Source organism: Gavialis gangeticus, unplaced genomic scaffold (genome assembly GCF_001723915.1).
Source record: "Gavialis gangeticus isolate Ggan-Ray unplaced genomic scaffold, GavGan_comp1, whole genome shotgun sequence".
Taxonomy (NCBI): Eukaryota; Metazoa; Chordata; order Crocodylia; family Gavialidae; genus Gavialis; species Gavialis gangeticus.
Genome location: NW_017729011.1, coordinates 4,758,628 through 4,779,012, shown reverse-complemented (window position 1 = coordinate 4,779,012; position 20,385 = coordinate 4,758,628). Strand labels below are relative to the sequence as shown.

General features: G+C 40.9%; 1 protein-coding gene across 4 annotated transcripts in view; it reads right to left on the bottom strand.

Moving 5' to 3' along the window:
• The window catches only part of EXD3 (exonuclease 3'-5' domain containing 3), a 525,078-nt gene that overhangs the window by 339,953 nt on the left and 164,740 nt on the right, over positions 1–20,385 (bottom strand). For 3 of the 4 annotated variants that reach the window (XM_019510424.1, XM_019510425.1, XM_019510422.1), the window contains exons 4-6: positions 11,280–11,344; positions 6,881–7,051; positions 5,584–5,751 (exon numbers count right to left, since the gene is read on the bottom strand). In XM_019510424.1, coding sequence (XP_019365969.1) covers positions 5,584–5,751; positions 6,881–7,051; positions 11,280–11,344 — 404 coding nt within the window. The remainder of the gene's footprint in view (positions 1–5,583; positions 5,752–6,880; positions 7,052–11,279; positions 11,345–20,385) is intronic. The other variant, XM_019510423.1, reaches the window with a different exon arrangement.

The following is a 20,385-nucleotide window of genomic DNA, read 5'->3' as shown; positions in this document are numbered from 1 at the left end:
TTTTTTGTAAAGTCCTATCAAAATTGATGTGAAATTGAAAAGCAAAGATTTGGGTGGTGGGTGGGGGGAGGAATAGGGAAAGAAAGAGAGAGAGAGAATATCCATGCACATACAAGGATGCCATGAGGCCAGTAGGAAGAATAAATGGAAGTTAATGTAGAAATAAACAAAGTACCATGTAACTATCCCAAGACTGGAAGCAATGAACCTAACTGAAGAAAAGAGGAGGGATAACATTATGGAAACCTCAAACTATAGCTGTACAGTTAAAAATGCACTGAATTTTGCAACTCAAACAGGGACTAAACCTCACGTTATATCTGAAAAGGAACGTATGTTCCCCAGTTACAGCATTTAACTTTTAGAACAGAATGGATTTTCTAAGCGTTTACAAATAAATCTACCAACGCATTTACCAGTTTAAATGCATTTAAAATACATTATTTGAAACATTTAGCACCCAGTATCAGACTTTTCCTTGTTGACAATTACCAATAATGGAACAAAGCACGTTCTTCAAACATCCCGTATGGTTTTAACTCACTGAAATCTTGCTGACAGGATCCTTTTAAAGAAGATTGTTTGGGAGGATGGTCAACTTTGCCTATTATTTTACATAAATGAAGATCCCTCTTTCAGGTGTAGCTAGAAAACAAATGTTTTACAACCATTCTTTGAAAACAGCTGCCTAGGGACCTCAAACCAATAGAGAGCCTCATAAGTCCTATTTAGTACGAGCCACAAATGCCTAGCTGGGTTGAGGGAGGCTCAGATTCTGCTTGGGGCCCTACAAGTAAGTCTAACATTGGCTTTGCTGTCATCTCCTATTGTTTTCAAATAGGTTGAGGCCAAAGCCTATTCTCAGTTAAGGTACCTTTCTTAAAATAGCCACCATCTTCTGTGGTTTTCAATAAAACTGAGTAGACAGACTGACCTTAGAAAGAGGGCTGCCATTTGCATTTATCTACTCTTCATAAACATAGAAAGACTGGGAGGTGGTAAGGACAGGGAGGAGCATCTTGAGAAGATTATTCTTTTTTCTCCCCCTTAAAGGAGATGTGGTACATTAATTTTATTAATTTTAAAACTTCCATATATATCATAGCAACAGTTTAACTAATAATCCAAAGTAATCCTCACCCCTACCCCTTGTGCATCACCCCACCACCAAAAAAATACGAGGTGTTGCACTAGATGTTCTCTGAAGGAAAACAGCACACCTGTGTATGTTTAAGTGTGTGCTCAAGGTAATATGATGCATGGAAAGGAGAGCAAAAACTGGTGTAGTAGGGGAAAACAGAAGATGCTGGAAGGAGAGGGAAATTTGATGTGTGCATATCAGAGATATATGAAAACTGGGAAAGAGAGGGAAATTAGGTTGGCTGTGGATGTGTGTGTATATGTGTATGTATGCACATGCTCATGTATGTGAGAATGTGGTGTCAGGTGGGAAAGGAACACTGGAGCTAAAACTCTGGCTGTCTTGTGCTGCTCTGATGACTCAAAATGGCCAGGACACACTGTAGGAGAAATGACACTGTCCCTAGAAGAGAAAATTAAAGAGAGAGATTTAAAGTCGATGTTACTATGATTAAATGATAAGAAACATTACCCAGTATTTTTTACTTTCTTATCAAATATGCAATATTTTCAATAAATAAAGAAAAGCAATTACAGTATAGTGAAAGTTGACTGACGTATTAGTAATTAATGGTAAAAAAAAATACTATAGGGATATTCTAAGGGTCTCCCAAGCAATCCAGGAAATTCAGAGTTAAGGCTCGACTTAAAATAAACCCGAACATATTGTTGTCTGTAATTCCATTAAGGAACCCAAACAACCTTAACTCTGTCCTTTAGTGGCACTATTGCTTATGTACATTTTTTTAAAAAAAAAATCAGTAAAATTTAGGATATATTCATATAGTTATGGCAAAGCATCACAACAAAGCAGAGTTAAAGTTTTTCAGAGATGACACTATGCATTTCTGAATCTTCGTATGTTCTGGATTTCTTTTAAGACTGACTCTTGTTTTCCTGGGTTTATCATATTTGCTTTCTCTTTCACTCTCTAGCTCTCTTTTTAAAAATAAATAAACCATTTCAGTAAGGTATTTACACTGTATTACTGATATGTACTCCGAGTCTGAGCTCCACATTAATGTAGCTTTTGCCCAGGAACTTTAAGGTAGGTGTATTTTAAATGAATGAATGGCATGATGTAATGCCTTTTCTCCTTAATTTCAAAAGTTAACAATTAGCTTAAGTGACAATTAATACATCTTGTTTAGTTAAAATGTAATGAATACTAGTTTACTCTAAAATATTTATGCAAGCAATTTTATACCTTATTAAAATCTTGAATTTTTTGTTAACATTTGAAAACATGAACAGAGAAGGGGGGCATGTATTTGTTAAAATGAGATTTAAAAAAAATATTTCCTTGTCCCTGTTAAATCTTAAGCCCAATGTTTTTGTACAAAAAACAAACAGATGAAGAAAAAACCCCATGTCCCAAGTATCTAATGCAGAGAGCTTTGAGTGGGAGTTCTCTCAGGACCAGGAATATTTCTGGTTGTCAAAGGCTAAAAAGATTATTTATTGTTTCCTTCCTAAACTGAGCTCCACTGCCACCTGTTCAGAATTTAATATAAAGCTGTTAAACAAGACCAGAACTTTGATGCCAATTGAGAAAACAAGTTTCACTGTATCTGACCCTTGAAGCACTTACTACTGATTCAGAAGCAAAGGAATTTGATTTTTTTTTAAGCACAGCTATCTTTTTACCTTTATAAGCTGTTTAAAAAATGTAAATAAAATAACTCAGTGGACAATAGAGGGCATTCATCCCACAGAAAGACAGCCGCCACCCTTAGACATGAAATATCGCAGCACATTAAGTCATGAGACCCCGCTAATCAAAGCTGACAGGGCCCTGAATGTGATTTCTGCTGAGACTTAGCGATATCATGGGGCACTGAAGCATGCACAGCCTGCCAGACTGCCCCTGTTCATGTGACAATGGCTTTTATTCGCTAAAGGGGCCTGCAAGTGACAAGAGTCTCCTTTGTCTTTAGATTCCTGCATTTGGAGTGCAAGAGAGGTTCATTCAACCAGTCCCAGACACTCTTTGAAAGGCTGAAGTGTAACATAAGATGACCATGAAACACTAGCTTGCCTTCTGCCTACCCCTCATTCTTCTAAAGCACAGCCTGGCCTATTCAGAGTCTCTTCACAGAACAGCATCGCACTATATTAGCCTCTGGTCTGCTGAATTCCATCATTGTTTAAAAAGTACCAGCGGCCATCTTGGTTTTCATAAAGCCAGTCACCAACACCGAAACAGAGAGAGTTCAAGAAAAAGGGTTATGAAAGCCTACAATGTTATCAGCGACTTGAAGTCCTGCACAACACATGTTGTGCACTACATTTTGTCCAAGACTAAGTCTCAACATGGCAGCGAGTCAAATACAGTAAAGATGGGTGGCTTAATGCCTGGTTCAGGATGACCAATGAAACTCACCTTCTAACTGTGCTTGGCTCAAGACAGCAGCTATACAAGGAAGGGGAAAGGCACCCCTGTCAGTACTATATAAACAGACATTTTAAGTCCCGCTTGTTTAGATACGATCCGCATTTTGTAGACGTAGCCCCAAGCTCCTTTTTGTCAGACCCGTAGTACTGCCCGGAGTCACAGTACTGCACTCCACCTGCAGCTGCAGTGAATGGATAAACACCCACAAACAACAGACCCGAGAGATGCACAAAGACTTGCCAAAGGCCTCCAACAGTCACTGCTAAAGCTTCTGCGTTTGTTTTAATTGTCATCTTATTTAGTTCAGAAAAATGCAGCTCTGACTGTCTTGGGTGCAACAGTGACATCCTCTGGCTCACTAGGCTTACCTTGTCATCTCCTTCCCAACTGGTACCTCTGAGAATGCATCTACCCCGCCAGTACTCTTTAAAAACAGTAAGAACTGGTCACACCTGTGACATCTGCCAGCAAAAATAGGGTTATCTTTATATGCTCCAAGACCTGTCTTCCATTTACTAATTGTCCTCCCCCACTTTCACTACAGACAATGTATCTCTCAGTACTTGAGGTGATGCCCCAACATTCATAAATCCCAAGAAGCTGTTTCACTCTACAATAAATCTGACTATTATTCTGATTAACAAACTTTTTCAGCCTTTTGAGTAGCTTTAATACTGAAAGACATGGGAAGGGCTAGATTTGCTTTAGAAGTAAATAGCAACCACACCAGTCCTCAGGGACCTCGTAGTCTGCAGAAACACTGAGAGACTTGTGAGAGGACCTGAACACATAAGACAAGGTTGCAGAGCTGTAAAAAATCTGTGCATGGGAAAATTGGACTATGAAGAATATGTTACACTAAGGTAAAAGATGAAACGCTTGCATGCCATTCTAATACTAACCCCCTGGGCTTAAACTAAGGAGACAGCAAAAGGACAGAATGAGATGAAATGACAAGAATTTCAACCTTCAGAAGACTCAAGGTCTGACAAAGGGAAGCCAAGAAGCCTACACCTGGATCTTCATTACTGTCCTATCTGAAAACTAGAAGAACCCTCAAGATACAGACATACTAGGGCTTGTGCCAGATGCCCCACACTCCTAATTCCAGGTCCTATTTCACTGTTATTTTTATTTAAAGTGCTTATAGGGAAGGTTTAGCCCAAATGGGAATAAAGGATTTCCTGTCACATGCCATTACTTCAGTCCATCTTGGAGGGCATAAGGCAAGACCTCCAAATCATTCTTTGGTATAGTATAACCAGGATTAAAATATGGGTATAAGAAATCAAATTTCTCTGAGATGCCATAAATAGTACCGGGAAAGACAAAAAAAAGCCTTATCCAATTCTTCTTAGATCCCACTTTTCCCTGTTAGATAAGCGTAGAGGGCAGGGAAAATACAGGAGAAAAACAGCTCCAGAAACATGTGGAGCTTTCCAGGTCTGCACTTCCAAGAGACTAATGAAAAGCCATCTCTGTCTCTTCAGTTTCACGTGTCATATACAATTCTATTTACAATTGTACTTAAAAGAGTCAAGTTCTGCCCCCCCCCCTTATTTTCCAACACCAAGGGCTCCAAATTCTAACAAACAGCAAGAAAATCCTCAATACATGGCCAATATCTTATTTGTTTGACCTGTCCGGGAATGTATAGCTTATAAGCAAGTGCAAAACGTCCTGGATGTGTTGTTGAGAGGTCATTCAGCTGGGATGCTGGAGCTCTGACTATTGTGAGATCAAGAGTTGTTGTAACACCAAATGAGACATATATTTTTAATTCTTAGTTTTATGAAGATAGGCTGCTTTAAAATGAAGCGTCTCCCTTTAAGGAAAAACAAAAGTCTTGCCTTATTTTCATCTGAAAATGTAAATTATGGCATATTCCCATTGAAAATCAAGTCCAAACCTACCCAAGCACTAGGTCATGTTCAGTTACACCACTCCAAGTGGCAGAACTGTAAACTGAAACAGAACAAGCTGGTCCAGAGATATATGCAGAATTAGGGCTGCGGATGTGTAAATCAAGCCAAAAAGACAGGACCCACCTCTTTGTACTTGCCATTGTAGTAAAGGTGACTGACGTGTCCAAGCAGATAGCTCCGGTCTGCTGTAAGGAGCTGATAAATGTTGATAAGTGGATCAATGAGATTAGGTTGGCACTGGACTACTATTCTGAACACTCGGGCCTGGAGCTTCTTCAACTTCAAGCCAGTCTAAAATAGTCAAACACAGGTTTAATAAAGACAGCAACTACTCAATGGCAGTCCAAAATGTAGTTTTTTAAAACAGCAAACAAGCTAATTCCTTGGTTCTCTAATGTTCCCATGGAGTTCACACAGAAATTGAGACAACGTGCCCTATAATGCATACATTACTTCACAGCAGCCAAATTTAAAACTATCAAATTGTCTCTGAAGTAGCCCTTGGTGAGCCAAATGGGCCTGTGCAAAAATCAAAATATAAGCATGGGGAAATATCCCCTCTCATTTAAATTTGCAACATTGACACCTCCAATTCCTAGCAGAAAAATTCTAGAAACATGGAGTGGTATTGGAGCAAAAGGCTAATGCCAGAATCCAGTGATACAATAATTCAGACAATTCCTGTCCTGCATTAATTCTCCTACAACAAACTGCAGAGGCAGTAAAATAGATCTTCAGGGCTCTGAAAAAGACAGCAGAACTCCCAAATGCAGACACGAAGATAAAAGAAGCCAAAACCTCAGAGGTAACAAATAACATTCCTTGGGAAAACCTCAGAAGGTCAGAAGAAAAGTGGACATGGAGAATGGAATAGCACTCAATCTGAGGACCCCATAACTTCAAGCTTATCATTTGATAATTCAGAACCATATCATTACAAGTCTGTACATTCTGGATGACAGAAGCACCCACCAATCTGGCAAATTAAATAGTTTTATAGCAACTGTCTTCTATTTGCAAACTGGAATAGTTTGTGTACGTAACATAAACTACTGTGATTGGGATCCTGTTGTCAGCTGAAACATCAGTTCCAGCAGAAAGGCTTTCAGCCAAGGGAAAGGTTGAATGAGCCATGTTCCATCAAAGCAGCTTCAACTGAGGAGATGGAAATCTCGGCTTAGAGAGAAAGACATAGGAAGGTATTTTAGCATCACTGCTCTTGGCAACGTTTCACTTTCAGGATGGCATCACTGGAGCTGAGTGCCTCAGTATGAATCCCAACAGCAGGTCACATTGTGATTATAGGCAGCACTAGGGGAAAGGAACAGGAATAAAACGAAAGGGGGGCAGTTCAGGGACATTAAACGCTACATCAATCCATCTCTCTTTTCTCCAGGCTCAGTCACTTTCTCTCTCTAACCTGCTGAACAGCGGGATGCTCCTTTATCCAAAGCTGCAACTCATTGGTGATGTAATACCCAAGGGAGTGCCCTTTCCCCTTCCAATCACTGCTGCTCTCCAGCATGTCCAAGAGCCCTGCCAATGGGTCTTCCAGACCTGCAAAGCCCCGCCTGGTTTCTTCCTTGAGCTGCTGAGATACACAAAACACATTGTCATGTACAAAAAGATTAGTGAATCCTCCCTTCTCCCAGCTGAACACAAAGATTTTTTTATTATTTAATCTATTCAGAGAGGTAACTGTTGCTATTCAACCACCATCGGCACCTTCAGTGACTTTTCATGTCATTACAGATTCCTTCATGGCCCACTGCACCTCAAACCCAATGGGAAAAACAGCAATTGTCCACACTAATTATCCCACAAAGACAGAATTGTTGTGCTGCAAGACAGACAAAGAGACTTAGGATATATATAAAAAAAGTATGTGTGTGCGTGTGTATTTAATCACAGAAGTGGAGACGGTGAAGACAGGAAGATTTATGAGCTCTGATATCTGCTTTTCCAACATACCTACACTTAAGGACATGGATGATGCTCAGCTGCTTATTCCCGCACCATAACTTTCCAGATTTGTCCCCTAACCAAATCAACCACAAATATGCCATACTCTACACTACCCTAGATAATGTGAGGACACTGAACTCCTTAGGGTTTCAAATAAAGGAATAAAATACGTAATATCAGATTCCAAGAAACCTCAGGCTACCTTTTTGTAAAACAAATTTCCCTTTTTCCAAAGCTATAAAGACTGGAAAGGTATTTGGTGTTGGCTACCCATTGCCATTTTAGAGTTGACAATGTACATGTCATCAAAAACTTTGAACATCGAAAAAAATCCATGCTGTAAATCTAAGGAATTCTGGGGTGATCTGTTTAGAAGGAGGAAGGAATTGAATGTTCACTTTGTGAATGTTAATAGGCTACTTACTATCCATCTGGTAGAAGTGATAAATTAGCAGTACCAAGCAATATCTTTATAATGTTTACATTACAGATAGTTTCCAAGGAGCTCAGAGGGTTGGCAGGGTGAAGAAGTGGCATCCTTCAGTACCCACACACAGGACCTTTCACCACATGGTACATGTACTGGTGTAAAGCGAGGGAAGGGCAGAGACAGAAGAGGAGAATTCACTAACAGCAGCTGCTCGCTCTCTCTCCTTTTTCTGGCTAAGAAACAAATCCAAAAAGATGCTCATTCTTGCTTGCAGCCAGCATTAGTAATTTACTGTATGATGGTCCCAGTTGTAGCTTCCAACAAAAACAATATAAAAAAGAGAGTGAAGAATGACATGGAAAACAAAGGGACATGTAAAGAAAATTTGCCAGTGGGTTTATTTTTTTTAACCATTAGCCAGAATTCTCCATATTCCCCTTTCGTGTTGGGAAACCCTTGAAATTTATCACCAAAAATATAAATCTAAACTGATGCACAAACCAATAAATAGCTCTTTTACTGGATTATCAACTTCAACATGAACAAAGCTGTTGATGAACAAAGATTTGCATTTAGACAGGAGTTTCCATCCCCCCTCCCCAAGTACTTTCCCCTTTGGCAAGAGATCATGATGTCAAACACAGGATTTTAACCTAGCTGCAAGATTCAACTGAAGAAGAAGATGGGCTGTAGTGGAACAGACTTTTTTCTTCAACCACAAATATCTGATACAACAGCCAAAGGAAAACAAAACAAGTAGCCAACTAAGCTGCACACTGTGCATAAACGGTTTCTTTTTCCAAAGCCCCACTTCAGCTCATTTGAGTCTGAACAAGAGCATTCTCCATAAAGCTCTGCTTCTCCTTCAGCTGGAGTCAGAATCCGGGCTTTTGGCAGTATTGGCTACAGCAGACAATAGCCTTGCAAGAGCGCAAGCCCCCTTTCATACACAAATACCTCAGAACGGTTGTAAAAGTGGCAAGGGCAGCAGTGGCAATGTATCTAGATCAAATTTTGATTAGGGATCACTTAGATTTTCTAAGCAGTGGGAAAAGTGTCTAAAGTCCCTAGTGATCTGTGGCTGTGATAAATGGCATACGCTGATCAGAAAGTTCCTCCCCAGAATATATTTACTGCTGATGCATCAATGTTTCACACATCAGAGCTTCGACCACCCTCTTTAGGACAGTATTCTCGTCCTGCAGATCACATGGTTAGGGTAGTTTTTGCTGATATTCAGATTACACGTAGACGAGAAAAAAAAGAGGGGAAAAGAGAATGCTGCTGATCACTGCCCTGAATTAAACTGATATCACTCGTACAAATAAATCACTGAATTTTTAAAACTATGTTGCTGAACTGGGGTCCCAGGCAAACATAAAAATCTACTTCTTCTACAATGTGCATGGGCCAGTGAGGTAAAGGAGGTAAACGGAAGTAATTACTGCTCTTTAGCATTAATAGGAATTACATTGCAAAGTTACCCCAGGCCACTGTATACTAAACAGAAGGTGAACTAGTTTCATTTTAAATTTTACTGCAGGAGTAACTGAAATCAATGCATTTACTTCAAAACTAAGCATAAGGGTCACTTTGTGTCAAATCATTATATCTGAAACAGTGATACAGCCGCATGTTCTCTCAGCTTGGAATATGGTATAACCAGATGGGGAGATGAGTTACAAATGTATGGCTTCTTTCACCCTCAGATAGGGTCTTTTTCTATTTAATTTTACCTTCACATGGAAAGGGGAGCACACTACACATCTGGAGGCAGGAAATGTCTCCAAAAGATGGATTATTCCAACTGCACGTCAACAACACACTAACAACTGCAAAAGGGAAGTGTGTATCATAAATCAATGAGGACATCGTTTACTTTCCCCATGTCAGTCTCATAATCAGCTGTCACTGCCCTGCTTCCCTGCCTCTGAAAGTGCCCTCCTCGTATATGCTAATGATTTTCCCACTGGTTCAAGGGCTGATCTTCCAGTCTCACAGAGAAGCAGTTCCCTTGCGTGTGTACAGAAATATATGCAGAAGAGCAGTGAGTGGTGGGGGTCTATGAGGCTAGGCTTGCCTGCAGCAATGCAAATCAATATACTGTGTACAAAGCACATTTATCGTTGTAAGGGGTCTTTTACCCTTTAATCAGGATGGGTTAATAACAAGCCATCTGAATTCACAGACATTGCTGGGGTGATACAATGACAGATATGCAGGAACCTGGCTGAGTCATGGAGATCCTTAAATTTCTCCCTTTTCCACAAAACAAAAATCCTGTGGTGCAGTCTGCCTAAGACACTCTGATGGGAGGCTTTGGGGTTTTCTTCATAACATTTTGGTTTACAACCCACCCTAATTCCAATTTACACAGCACATACATCTGGATGATTATTTTCCCCTATTGTTTTGGTGGAATAAGCTGTCCTCAAAACCTAACAATTAATGTTTTCCTCTTGCTCTAGCACAATTTGATAGATCGCCTGAGGCTTCATAAATGCTGAGCTCTAGTCTGTCAGTAACTGACTACTCAGAAAGATATTTCTTTAATGTTGTCTCTCCAGTTGTTCAATTGTTCAGGCTGGGGACCCCAAGCCAGAAGTAGCGGAAAGTCTGAAGCACACCAGCCATGTATGATGACTGAGGATTTTATACAGCTAGAATGTAGCACGTACACTATGATTCTTTGGGCACTGTCATGACTGCAGTCAGTAAATCAGGATGACACTATAGTATGCTCCAAGTTTCCCAGTCTTTCAGAAAAACAAGTCTGCTATCAACCTGCCTAGGTAACAGGGATAGTTAAGCATGGGGAACAATCATGGCTTGCTTTTGGGTTGTTTTCGAGTTCCCAAATGTTCATGATGTGTAGTTCATTCCTGTGAAAAATAAATACATAGAACCACAGAATCATAGGGCCATTTAAAAATATATCGATAACTCTGCACAGACCAAAGTGCTCTGAAGAGCTACGGAAAAAAAAAAGGGGGGGGGGAGGTAAAAAGGCATAAAATATGCAGGTCTAAGTATCATTCCACTTAGCAAAGAGCAACTTCTTGGGTGATTTCAACACTCCTTTGTCAAGTATAAAGAAGAGGCAGGATCTTAAATCTTCAGTTTACTCATTCTACATATTTAATGGACAAAAAATTGTTTAGAAGAAAAGCTGAGCTTCAATTTTTTTAAACTCAGGCCCTGTGTTCTGCAGCCTTTTTATGCATCTCCCATAACTCTGGCACATTGGAAAGGGCTGCCTTTTATTTCCCCTTCAACTGCAAATGTGTAGATCCTTCCCCTATGTATTGGAACTGAAAGCATTCATGAAGAATTGCAGGTCTGACCCAAGTGCTCTGAGGACGGACATGCTCTGCATACAGTTATTAGCTGCAGTGTGAAGGGAAGGTTCACTATACAGCCTTACCTTCTTCATCTCTTTCTTTGTCCAAAGAGACTGAAGGGTTTTCAGCAATAGGAGTGGGTCCTGGCCTGGAGGGAAACGGAGAAGGGGGGGAAGAGAGAAAGAAAGAGAGAGAGAAGGGGGAGAAAAACAAAACAAAACAGATTTATTGCCTTTGTACAGGCAGCCTAGACACACTGGTACATTGTTCTGCAGAAGAAGAATCAGCCACTCCATGCCACAGTGTTTGAAACCACCAACCCCTCCAACTGTCAGTCAGGATTAAAGTGCTAAAATCCCTCACTCTGGAACCCTAACTAAACAAGAGACATCACCCATGCATAGCTTTAACTAAATACACCCACCCCCTTGCACTTGAATGCTTAAAAGCTCTCTGGATATATTTGCAACTATACCATGTTAACAGTCGTGCAGCAAATAGCACTAGACTGATCTATCCATTTTTTTAAATAACAACAAAATGCCCTTAAAAGAGTTAGTTGGTTGCATGGTTTAGAAAGGACAATCAGTAAAAGCTCGCTAAAATGGCTTTGACATCATCCCAGCATTCAGACAAGAGACACAAGCAGATGAATTCATTTGGAAACCACCCTTCATTTGCTTGCTAACTGTAGGAGAGATTCTGTCAGATGGCAATAATTGCCTGGGCACTGTGCTCCAGCTTCACTGGTTTGTGTTATTACAGTTCTCATGCGGAGTCCGCCCGCCCAGCGTTTACATAGTTCTGGCAAAGCACCATTTACTGAGAGGATAAGAGATGACAATATGCAACACAAAAATGCAACACAAAACAACAGGATGGGCATATCACAGAACAAACTAATAATAATCGCAGTCACATTTCAAGCTTTCTTTATTAAAAAGAATTGCTATAAACACAGAGTCTTTAAGTATTTGAAACGTTTCCATGTTATTTATCAAACCACTCGAAGCGAACATTTCCTGAATAGTCAACATTTAGGTGTATTTAATTTAAAAACAATCAAATTCTCAGTATCTCTGCTTGCTTCATAAGAATGCACTCACTAATTTTTGCATTAATTAGCACAGGCTAAAGGAAAATCTTTTATTAGTGTCTAGTACTGTACCTAGCTAGTTTAATTTAAAGTTTCAAAGCTATCCTTTAGTATAATTTGATTGTGGATTCATAAACAGCACTGTTTTTACATTAAGTGCCCCTTCATGTAGAAGAATAAAAATTAAATAAGTTGAAAAAGAGACGCCTCCAATTGAATTACCCTTGGGATGCTATAAATCTTGGATAACTGAACTCAAGATGAAGGGAGACTATCTTAGCATACAATTTCAACCACAGGATAGTTATTTTGAGCAAGAGGCTTTGCCTCAATCTGGCTATATAGTAAAATGTGATATTTATAAAATACTGTAAGCAGCCAATATACTGCATGTAGAACCAACAGCACTGTTTCACCTCTACTAGTATTCCCAGTATGGAGTTCCTTCTAGGATAACACAAACAGCCAGAAGCAGGCACATTTACAACTGATTACGTAATATGTTAGATCATCTCTAGGTCTTTTGGAAAGCTGGAAGCACTCCCTAGCTCCATCTTTAAAAACAATTAAGAAAAAAAAAACCTCAACCAGAATAAAATTATATTTCTCAAGAAATAATAACAGATAGCCAAATTTAGTGTGCAAATAAGCATACTTCCCCCCACCCCAATGATTTCCAGAGTTGTGCACACATACGAAAGGGCAGAATTTAGCCCACAGCATTTAACAATTCATTGCAAATCAGAACTACCATGAATATATTGATCAATTTGGGATGATATAGAAAAAACAAACAGTTAGGAAACTAGCAGTTCAGTTTGCATAAAGCCAACTGTTAAACTTGACAAAAGTATTCCACATCCCCATTATCGAAACAAATGATTTATTTGGTGATTTTTTTCCTACCTAAATTTTCCTACAATTGACAGAAAACCTCACTAGTGTTTCAATACATAGGTGGAACTGTGACATGAAAACTGTGTCTCTACATTACACCAGCTCTTCTTTAGACTATCTACTCATCTCCCCAGATACAGGGTAAATTATATGATGAAATCTCAGGTGCACACCAACTTCAAAAAGAAAATGAAAGGACTGTAGATGAGATAACAGCAAGTGTCACTTTGTAGAGGTAACATTTCAGATTTGCTCCATCCAGCAGACCGCAGAATCCAAACAGAACTTCCCCTGCATTTACACCTCCTGGCTTTCAAGGGCCTCCACTAAGCCACAGTTCCAGACAGCCAAATCATTTTTGCTGTTGCTTGCCCATCCTGCTACCAGGCTTCTGCTGCACAGTGAAGCAGCAGCATGAAATCAACATGCAGAGTGGGAAAAAAAGAAAAAAAAGGAGGGTGCATAAGCGTACTTATGACTCAAAGCTGGCAGGCAGTGTTGATACCGAGGAGGACTGGGATATCATACAGGAAGAACTGGATGGCTGTGAGGAGCAGAGCAATAGAAATACGATGCCAGCAGAACTATAACATCACACATTGCGGGAGGGGGCCGGGGTGGCACAGGTGCTAAGGCTCACGATTGACATCCTAATGGTTGCAAACTTGAGACCACAGCAGAAGTGGCCATGTCAGCTTCCAAAGAATCTGCAAGTTCTGCTAAATACCTTGTCACAAGGACACGAGAAGGAAAGGAAAGGACACTGAGGGAACAAAACAATTTCCAATATAAACTGAGATCCCAGTTAGAAATGACTGATGAGGAGAAAGCCCTGGGTGTATTACTTGATTACAGAGCAACTATGGGCCACTGATGTGATGTGGCCTTCAGAAAGGCAAATGCAATCCTAGGATACATGGGGTAAACATATACTGCAAAGATAGGGAAACATTAACACCACTGTTAAGACCCTATGTGGGATATGCTGTGCAATTCTAACCAGAAAAGGAATTCAGACTAGGACAGGTGCAGAAAACAGTTTCTAGGATAATCAGGGAAATGGAGGGTTATCTTCCAAGGGGAGATTAAAAGACCTTGGCTTCTTTAGCCTTGCAAATCAAAGGCTGAGAAATTATATGAATGCTCTTTATATATAGTGGTGATCAGAAAAACACCTGGGAGTATAAAGAGTTATTTAAGAAAAAGAAAAGTGATAAAAACAAGGGAAAAAAAATAAAATTTAGGCTGGAAATAAGGTTTTTAACTATCAGGGAAGTGATATTTTGTTACAGCATTTCAACACCAGTAGTGGGGGAAAGAAATCTCATTCATTTTAAGGGAGGGCTTGAGAAATGTATCCAAATGATTAGATGACACTAATCACTAGAGACAGTAAGGAACTGGATCTGTGGACCAAGGACATCTCTTCCAGTCCTATGCTTCTAGAATGGGAGTGACCAACTAGGTATTGGTAGAAGGGCAGCCAGAAGCTGAAGCTAGAGCCCCACATGCTGGGACAGGACCACCCAGCTTAAGCTTCCTCCCGCCTGGCTGGGTATCTGCTGCCCAGCACGCATCCCTATGGCTCTCCCTTGTTACCTGCAGGGGCAGGCAGAGGAGGAAGAGCCACTGGAGGCAGGGGGAGTCTAGCAATACCTAGGTGGCTGTGGCACCAGCCCCGCTGGGAAGCTGCGTGCACTGGCTGGGGCCAAGGCAGTGCAGGTGGATGTGGGGTAGATGCAAGCAGGTGAGGCTCAGTCCCAAGAAGCACCACTGGGGCAGCCACAGGCCGGATGCAGGGGAGAGGCAGGCCGCACATGCGCCATCCAGGGGAGCTCTGCTGCACACACCCCCTACCCCTCCCCTCCACCCCCAGCTGGCTCCCAGGACCTAGTGCATGGGCAGCTGCCCACATACACGTGCACACCCCCCTAACCCCCCCCCCACACTCATATCCACCCCACACACACACTTCCCATTCCACACACAATATACAAGAGTAAACACTTTATTCTGCACCACTATTATGCAATTGCCTCTGTACACACTACTCAAAACAACCATAAATCAGGACAAACATTATTTTTTAAATAAACTTAAAATATAGTATAGTACATGATTTGGTTTTTTATGTATAATTTGTTAAAATGGTATCTTGTCCAAGACTTTGTGTGTGTGGCCCTAGACAGCTCACCAAAATGCATTAAGTGGCCCTCCAGCCAAAATAATTGCCCACCCCTGCTCTAAGCCATGCATCCAATGGGAGGAGTGGGCAGCAGAGTCCAGTACCATGAGCACCTGTGTGCTCTGTCACTGCCCTGGGACTCGTGATCTCATCCCATTCTCAAAGGACAGGTATCCACACTTCCGTCCCTCTCCCCCTTCACCACCCCTCTCTCACACATATACCTCACTGTAACTGAGGTGCATCCTTTTTCGTGGGCTCCAAAGAAGTGCGAAGTGACAGGCAACCCCAGAACCTCCGACCACAAGGACAGGTCCTCCCTGACATAAATGGAAATACCTTAGTGAAGCCCTTGGGGAGAACGGTGTTCTGCACCTGCTTTGTGTAGGTACAACCAACCTGGTTTCTCCCCCCGGCCCCCCATCAGGTACTTTCCTCAAGCACTAAATTCACATTAAAAAACTTTTGTTTTAAACACTAATTCAAAGGCATTTAACTTTTTTAATTAAGAAAATAAACCCACTTCCTTAGTCTGGCAATAAAAGCAGGGTGACCGTAAATCAAATCTTTTCCAGTTCTCAATGTCTGTGGTTACAGTTCAAAACCATGAAAACCACAGGGTTTATATTTTTAAGTTGGAAAAGTGCCTCTCAGGAAAGCCATAAACTTCTCTCTGTTCATTCTGGGGGTTTTTTCTGCATAGATCATTCAGAACACATTGTGATCACAGCAAAACTGGCACCCACAGGCTGGTGAGGTAAAGCAATGGTTTTGGTCTTGTGCCATCACAAAATTCAATTACTTTATTCACCAATTTTGCTGAAATGTACTGGCAACTGAAATCCATTTTCTAACTGAAGCCATTTGTGCATCTTGCACGGGTAAAATGAGATGTCAAACCCCCAGAGGAGAAATTTAACAATGAAAAAAAATCTCTCAACAGTTTTTCTTTGTGTCAGGAGACATTAAATGCCACACAGCCTGAGGCCTGGAAGAGTTATGGTCAGCTAATTAAAAGATACAACAAGTAAGAGAAAGAAGATAATGTCACTGAAATTTAGGATTGCACACCGTACAGCCAATTACAGCTGAACTTCATAGCTGGAAATGGTCAAGTTCTAGATGCTAATGTTCACGTCTTCTCTAAGGCAATAACAATGCTTGTCTCTAGCCTGAAAAATAAGCAGGCTTTTTAAAAAAATCAAGTCTTTATTACAAGGGCCAAGAGGCAAATAATAAATATAATCCAATCACCAAATTATTTAATGAACAACTTTAACTCTGCCCTGCTAGTTTATGCCCAAAACAAATCTAAAAATGAGGAAATAATTCTATCCTCAATGAATGTTCTTAATGAACTATCTTCAGAACAGTCATTTAGAAAAATATCCTACCTACAAAGGACTTTAAATATTTAAATGTTATCCTACTGTGACATTGGGCATGTCTGGCATACAACTGGCATATCTACAACTAAGGGATTAACAGGTAGGTTACATTCCAGTTGTTCCAGCATCATATAACTGTCATATTCAAGCAACACAGACCCATATGTATAAAATGAGAGCCATGCTCTCAATTTTTGCTGCTACCTGCAAACTAACAAAACAGTTTATTTAATGGATTTAAGACTTACTGAAATTTTTATTGAAACCTGCTTTGTCAACAGCCCTTCAGCAAACATGTTTTCAAGTGAGATGAAAGGTGTGTTAGAGATACAGTGTGGGAGGCCACTGGGTTAAAAAATGAATTCACATATTCCCAGATGTTCAAATTAATTTAAGGCAGAAGCTGGGTAGAGGTTTACCTTATAGACTAACTGAATTGAAGTTGCATAAACTTTTATGAGCCACAGCTCACTTCATCAGACTAATTTAAGGTAAAACTGACTTTTAACTTCCAGACTGGCATTTGTTGCTTTTTTATTTAATAAATACAAAGTTCCTTCCTAAATTCCTCATATTTTATTGATAATTTTAGGCATACCTATTTTAAGGTGTACATCTAATATAAAGAAACTGCAAGTAAATCATATACATGTTGGCATAATTCTCCTCCCATCCTTACTGCACTGTTTAAAAGGAATCCTGGAGTCTGCAAATATGATTTCATAACGAATTCCTCCTGCCATTGTGAATTATATACTTTATTTTGCAACTAGATCTTCATTCGTTTTATGAATGCATATAGCAGACAAATGAAATGAGACATGTTTTGGAATGTAGGGGCGATTAATAAGATCCAGCACTGTGCCTTAAAATATCTATTTCGAAATTTTGCATCATAATTACATCCTGCATCTTGAGGATTCTCCAAGACAGAACAGACATTAGGACATACAGAGGCAACTAAAGTAGCACATGATTTCCAAGCAGGGACACTGCGGGGGGGGAAACAGGATGAATGCACAAGGAGATAGGTATAAGAAAATGGAAGGGAATCCCAGCCTTTGTTCTGCTGGAGGCATATTAATTATCAGCTTTGTAAGACAAAGAATAGCTAACAGAAGGACTAGAAAGTGGAACAGAAATTAATATCACAGAGGACTGTAGCCATTCGATCTTTTTTTTTTCAAGTCAGTGTCTTCTCATGCTGGGTCCTGCCATACTCTCCCTGCATTGTTCTGTGCTCACCACATCCCCGAAGAGTTATTTAACCCTCTGTCAGCTGCAGCATGAGCAAGAAGGGAGGCCCCTGTGTAATCTAGGAGTGAAATGGGGAAATCCCTCTGAAAACAGTTAGAAATTCAAAGGAAGAAGACCACCCACTGTCCCACAGTCCCTTTTGCAATGCAGTCCTGAGTTGGGATTCAATGCTGCTTTTGGCTTTTTGCTGCTCCTTTTTTAAAACGTGTCATGCTTCAGCCCTAGGTGCATTCAATTAAAAAAGAACCTTATAGCACAGCTAATACAACCCTCTTCCATGGCTTCTGAGGGAGGAATGGAGCCAGGCAATTAGTAAATCGGAACACACATTAGACATAGGAGGAACCCCGTCTCCGAATGGCAGTGATTTAGCCCATTAGGACTTCGGAAAGACTCGAGCACAGAGAAATGGGGTTTTCATTACTACAGTTCCATCTCCTTCATACCAATCAATGCTGCATTCTCTTATTAAGAACATGTGTTGTAAATGACATTTAATGCTATAGCCATAATTTCCACATATTTTCCAAACACTGCCAAGGATCACATTTCCTATTTTATCCACAGTGAAATGCAATCCTTGCTTATTTTGCATTCATGCTGATACAACAGTACAGCTAAGATAGCCACTGTTCATTTTCTACAACTGCACAATCTTTTCCCCCCTGAATGTTTCCATTCTTTTCACTTTCCTGAATATAACAACTCATGGCGAGTTTTACTTGATGCACATGGTATCATGTGCAGCAGTTGTGTGTGAGGTGCATAGTAAATTGCAATCTGTAAACAATTAAAGTAAATATATCGTTTTCCCAATAAGAATTTTCCTTTCAGGGATCAAATATAAACATGTCAAAGGGAAACTGAGGAGGCAGACTTCCAAACCAATGATAAACCCTGTCAACACAGTGAGTAACAAAAGCAAGGAAAGTGCCGAGCGTGCAATGGTAGGGCTTGGAATCTATTGCCTCTGTGGACCCACACCCTGGGGAGCGCACATGTTGATTCAATGAGTTCTGGAACCATTTAAAAGCAGTAGCTCTTGGGGCCAGCTCACACACCTCATGTACAACTAAACTTTTTCATTAGGCTATTTAAATGTCTGGGGCCTCACTACCCTCAGTTGTTCTCTTCAAGTTGAAGTCTCAGCAAAAGGCTCTGAGGAAGGGGAAGTTGAATCAGTGGGTACAGATCTGTAAAACATACTCCGAGAACTCAGTGCAGGCAGAAAACTTTCTTGCGTACAAAGAGAATTACCAGCACTTCTAGAGACGCTTATTCTTCAGATCCCTTTTCCAAGCCAAGAAGGGGCCAAAGACCAGCTCCAGAAGCTCTAGGATCAGACCACTGTCTTACAAAAGAAGATGGAAATGGGAGAGGAAAGACTCAGTACAGAGCAGGAGGAAAGATGGCTTCTCTTTGACACAACGCTTCAGTTGTCCATAACCATCTCACAAGGTCCCTCACTGGAATAGAAAATCAAACGTGAACCTAAGAAAGCCATGAGAGGGGAAGCTCCTCACCAGTTATCCAAATTATTCTCCAGCTACTCTGATCTAGCTTGAAACAGAGAGCCTTCTGATGCCTTTTCATCACCAAATCTGCCTGTTTGGGCTCCTGGAGAAGATCCAGAGATCTTCCATGAATAGAACCCTCTTCCTCTTCACTTCCAAGAGCATCACTACCAATAACATGCCTCGGGTTGATCCAGATTTCTCTGCTTCTAACAGCAACTGGGTTCCTACCCTCCAAATTCCTAAGTCCCATCAGAGATTTTGGGGACATTTGAAAAACTGCCTCTTTCTTCATAACCATAACCCAATGCACTCAACCTACAAATAAGCAAACAGACATGGATAATGAACTTCTCCGTGACCAGGGGAAAACTACTGCAAATTACAGACTCAGGTTTTGCAGTTGTCAGGCCACAAATTGGGGAATTCTCTTCAAGAAAAGTAGAGCAGACAACAAAGATGACCGCATATCACATTCAACACTGTGTCCCCTCCAGCTCTTCCAAACATACATTAGGGCAGGGGCGGGCAAAATACAGCACACAAGCTGGATCGGGCTCACCAAGCCACTCTATCCAGCCCGTGAGACCTCTAAAAAATTTAGAACGTATTTATCTGCTCCTGGCTGCCTGTAAAAGACAACAGGAGTCAGGGGCAGAAAGACCCAGGGGGAACCGGCAGCAGGAGACAGGAGCCCAGCCCTGCCCACCCCTAGCCATTTTTGTGCTTCCTGCCCCTGCCCTGCTCCAGCACCATGTGGCTCCCAGCTGCATGGCCAGACCAGGGAGCACAGGCCCCACTGGTATGGGAGGTGTGAGCATGTGCAGGCAGCACGTGTGTGTGTGTGTGTTT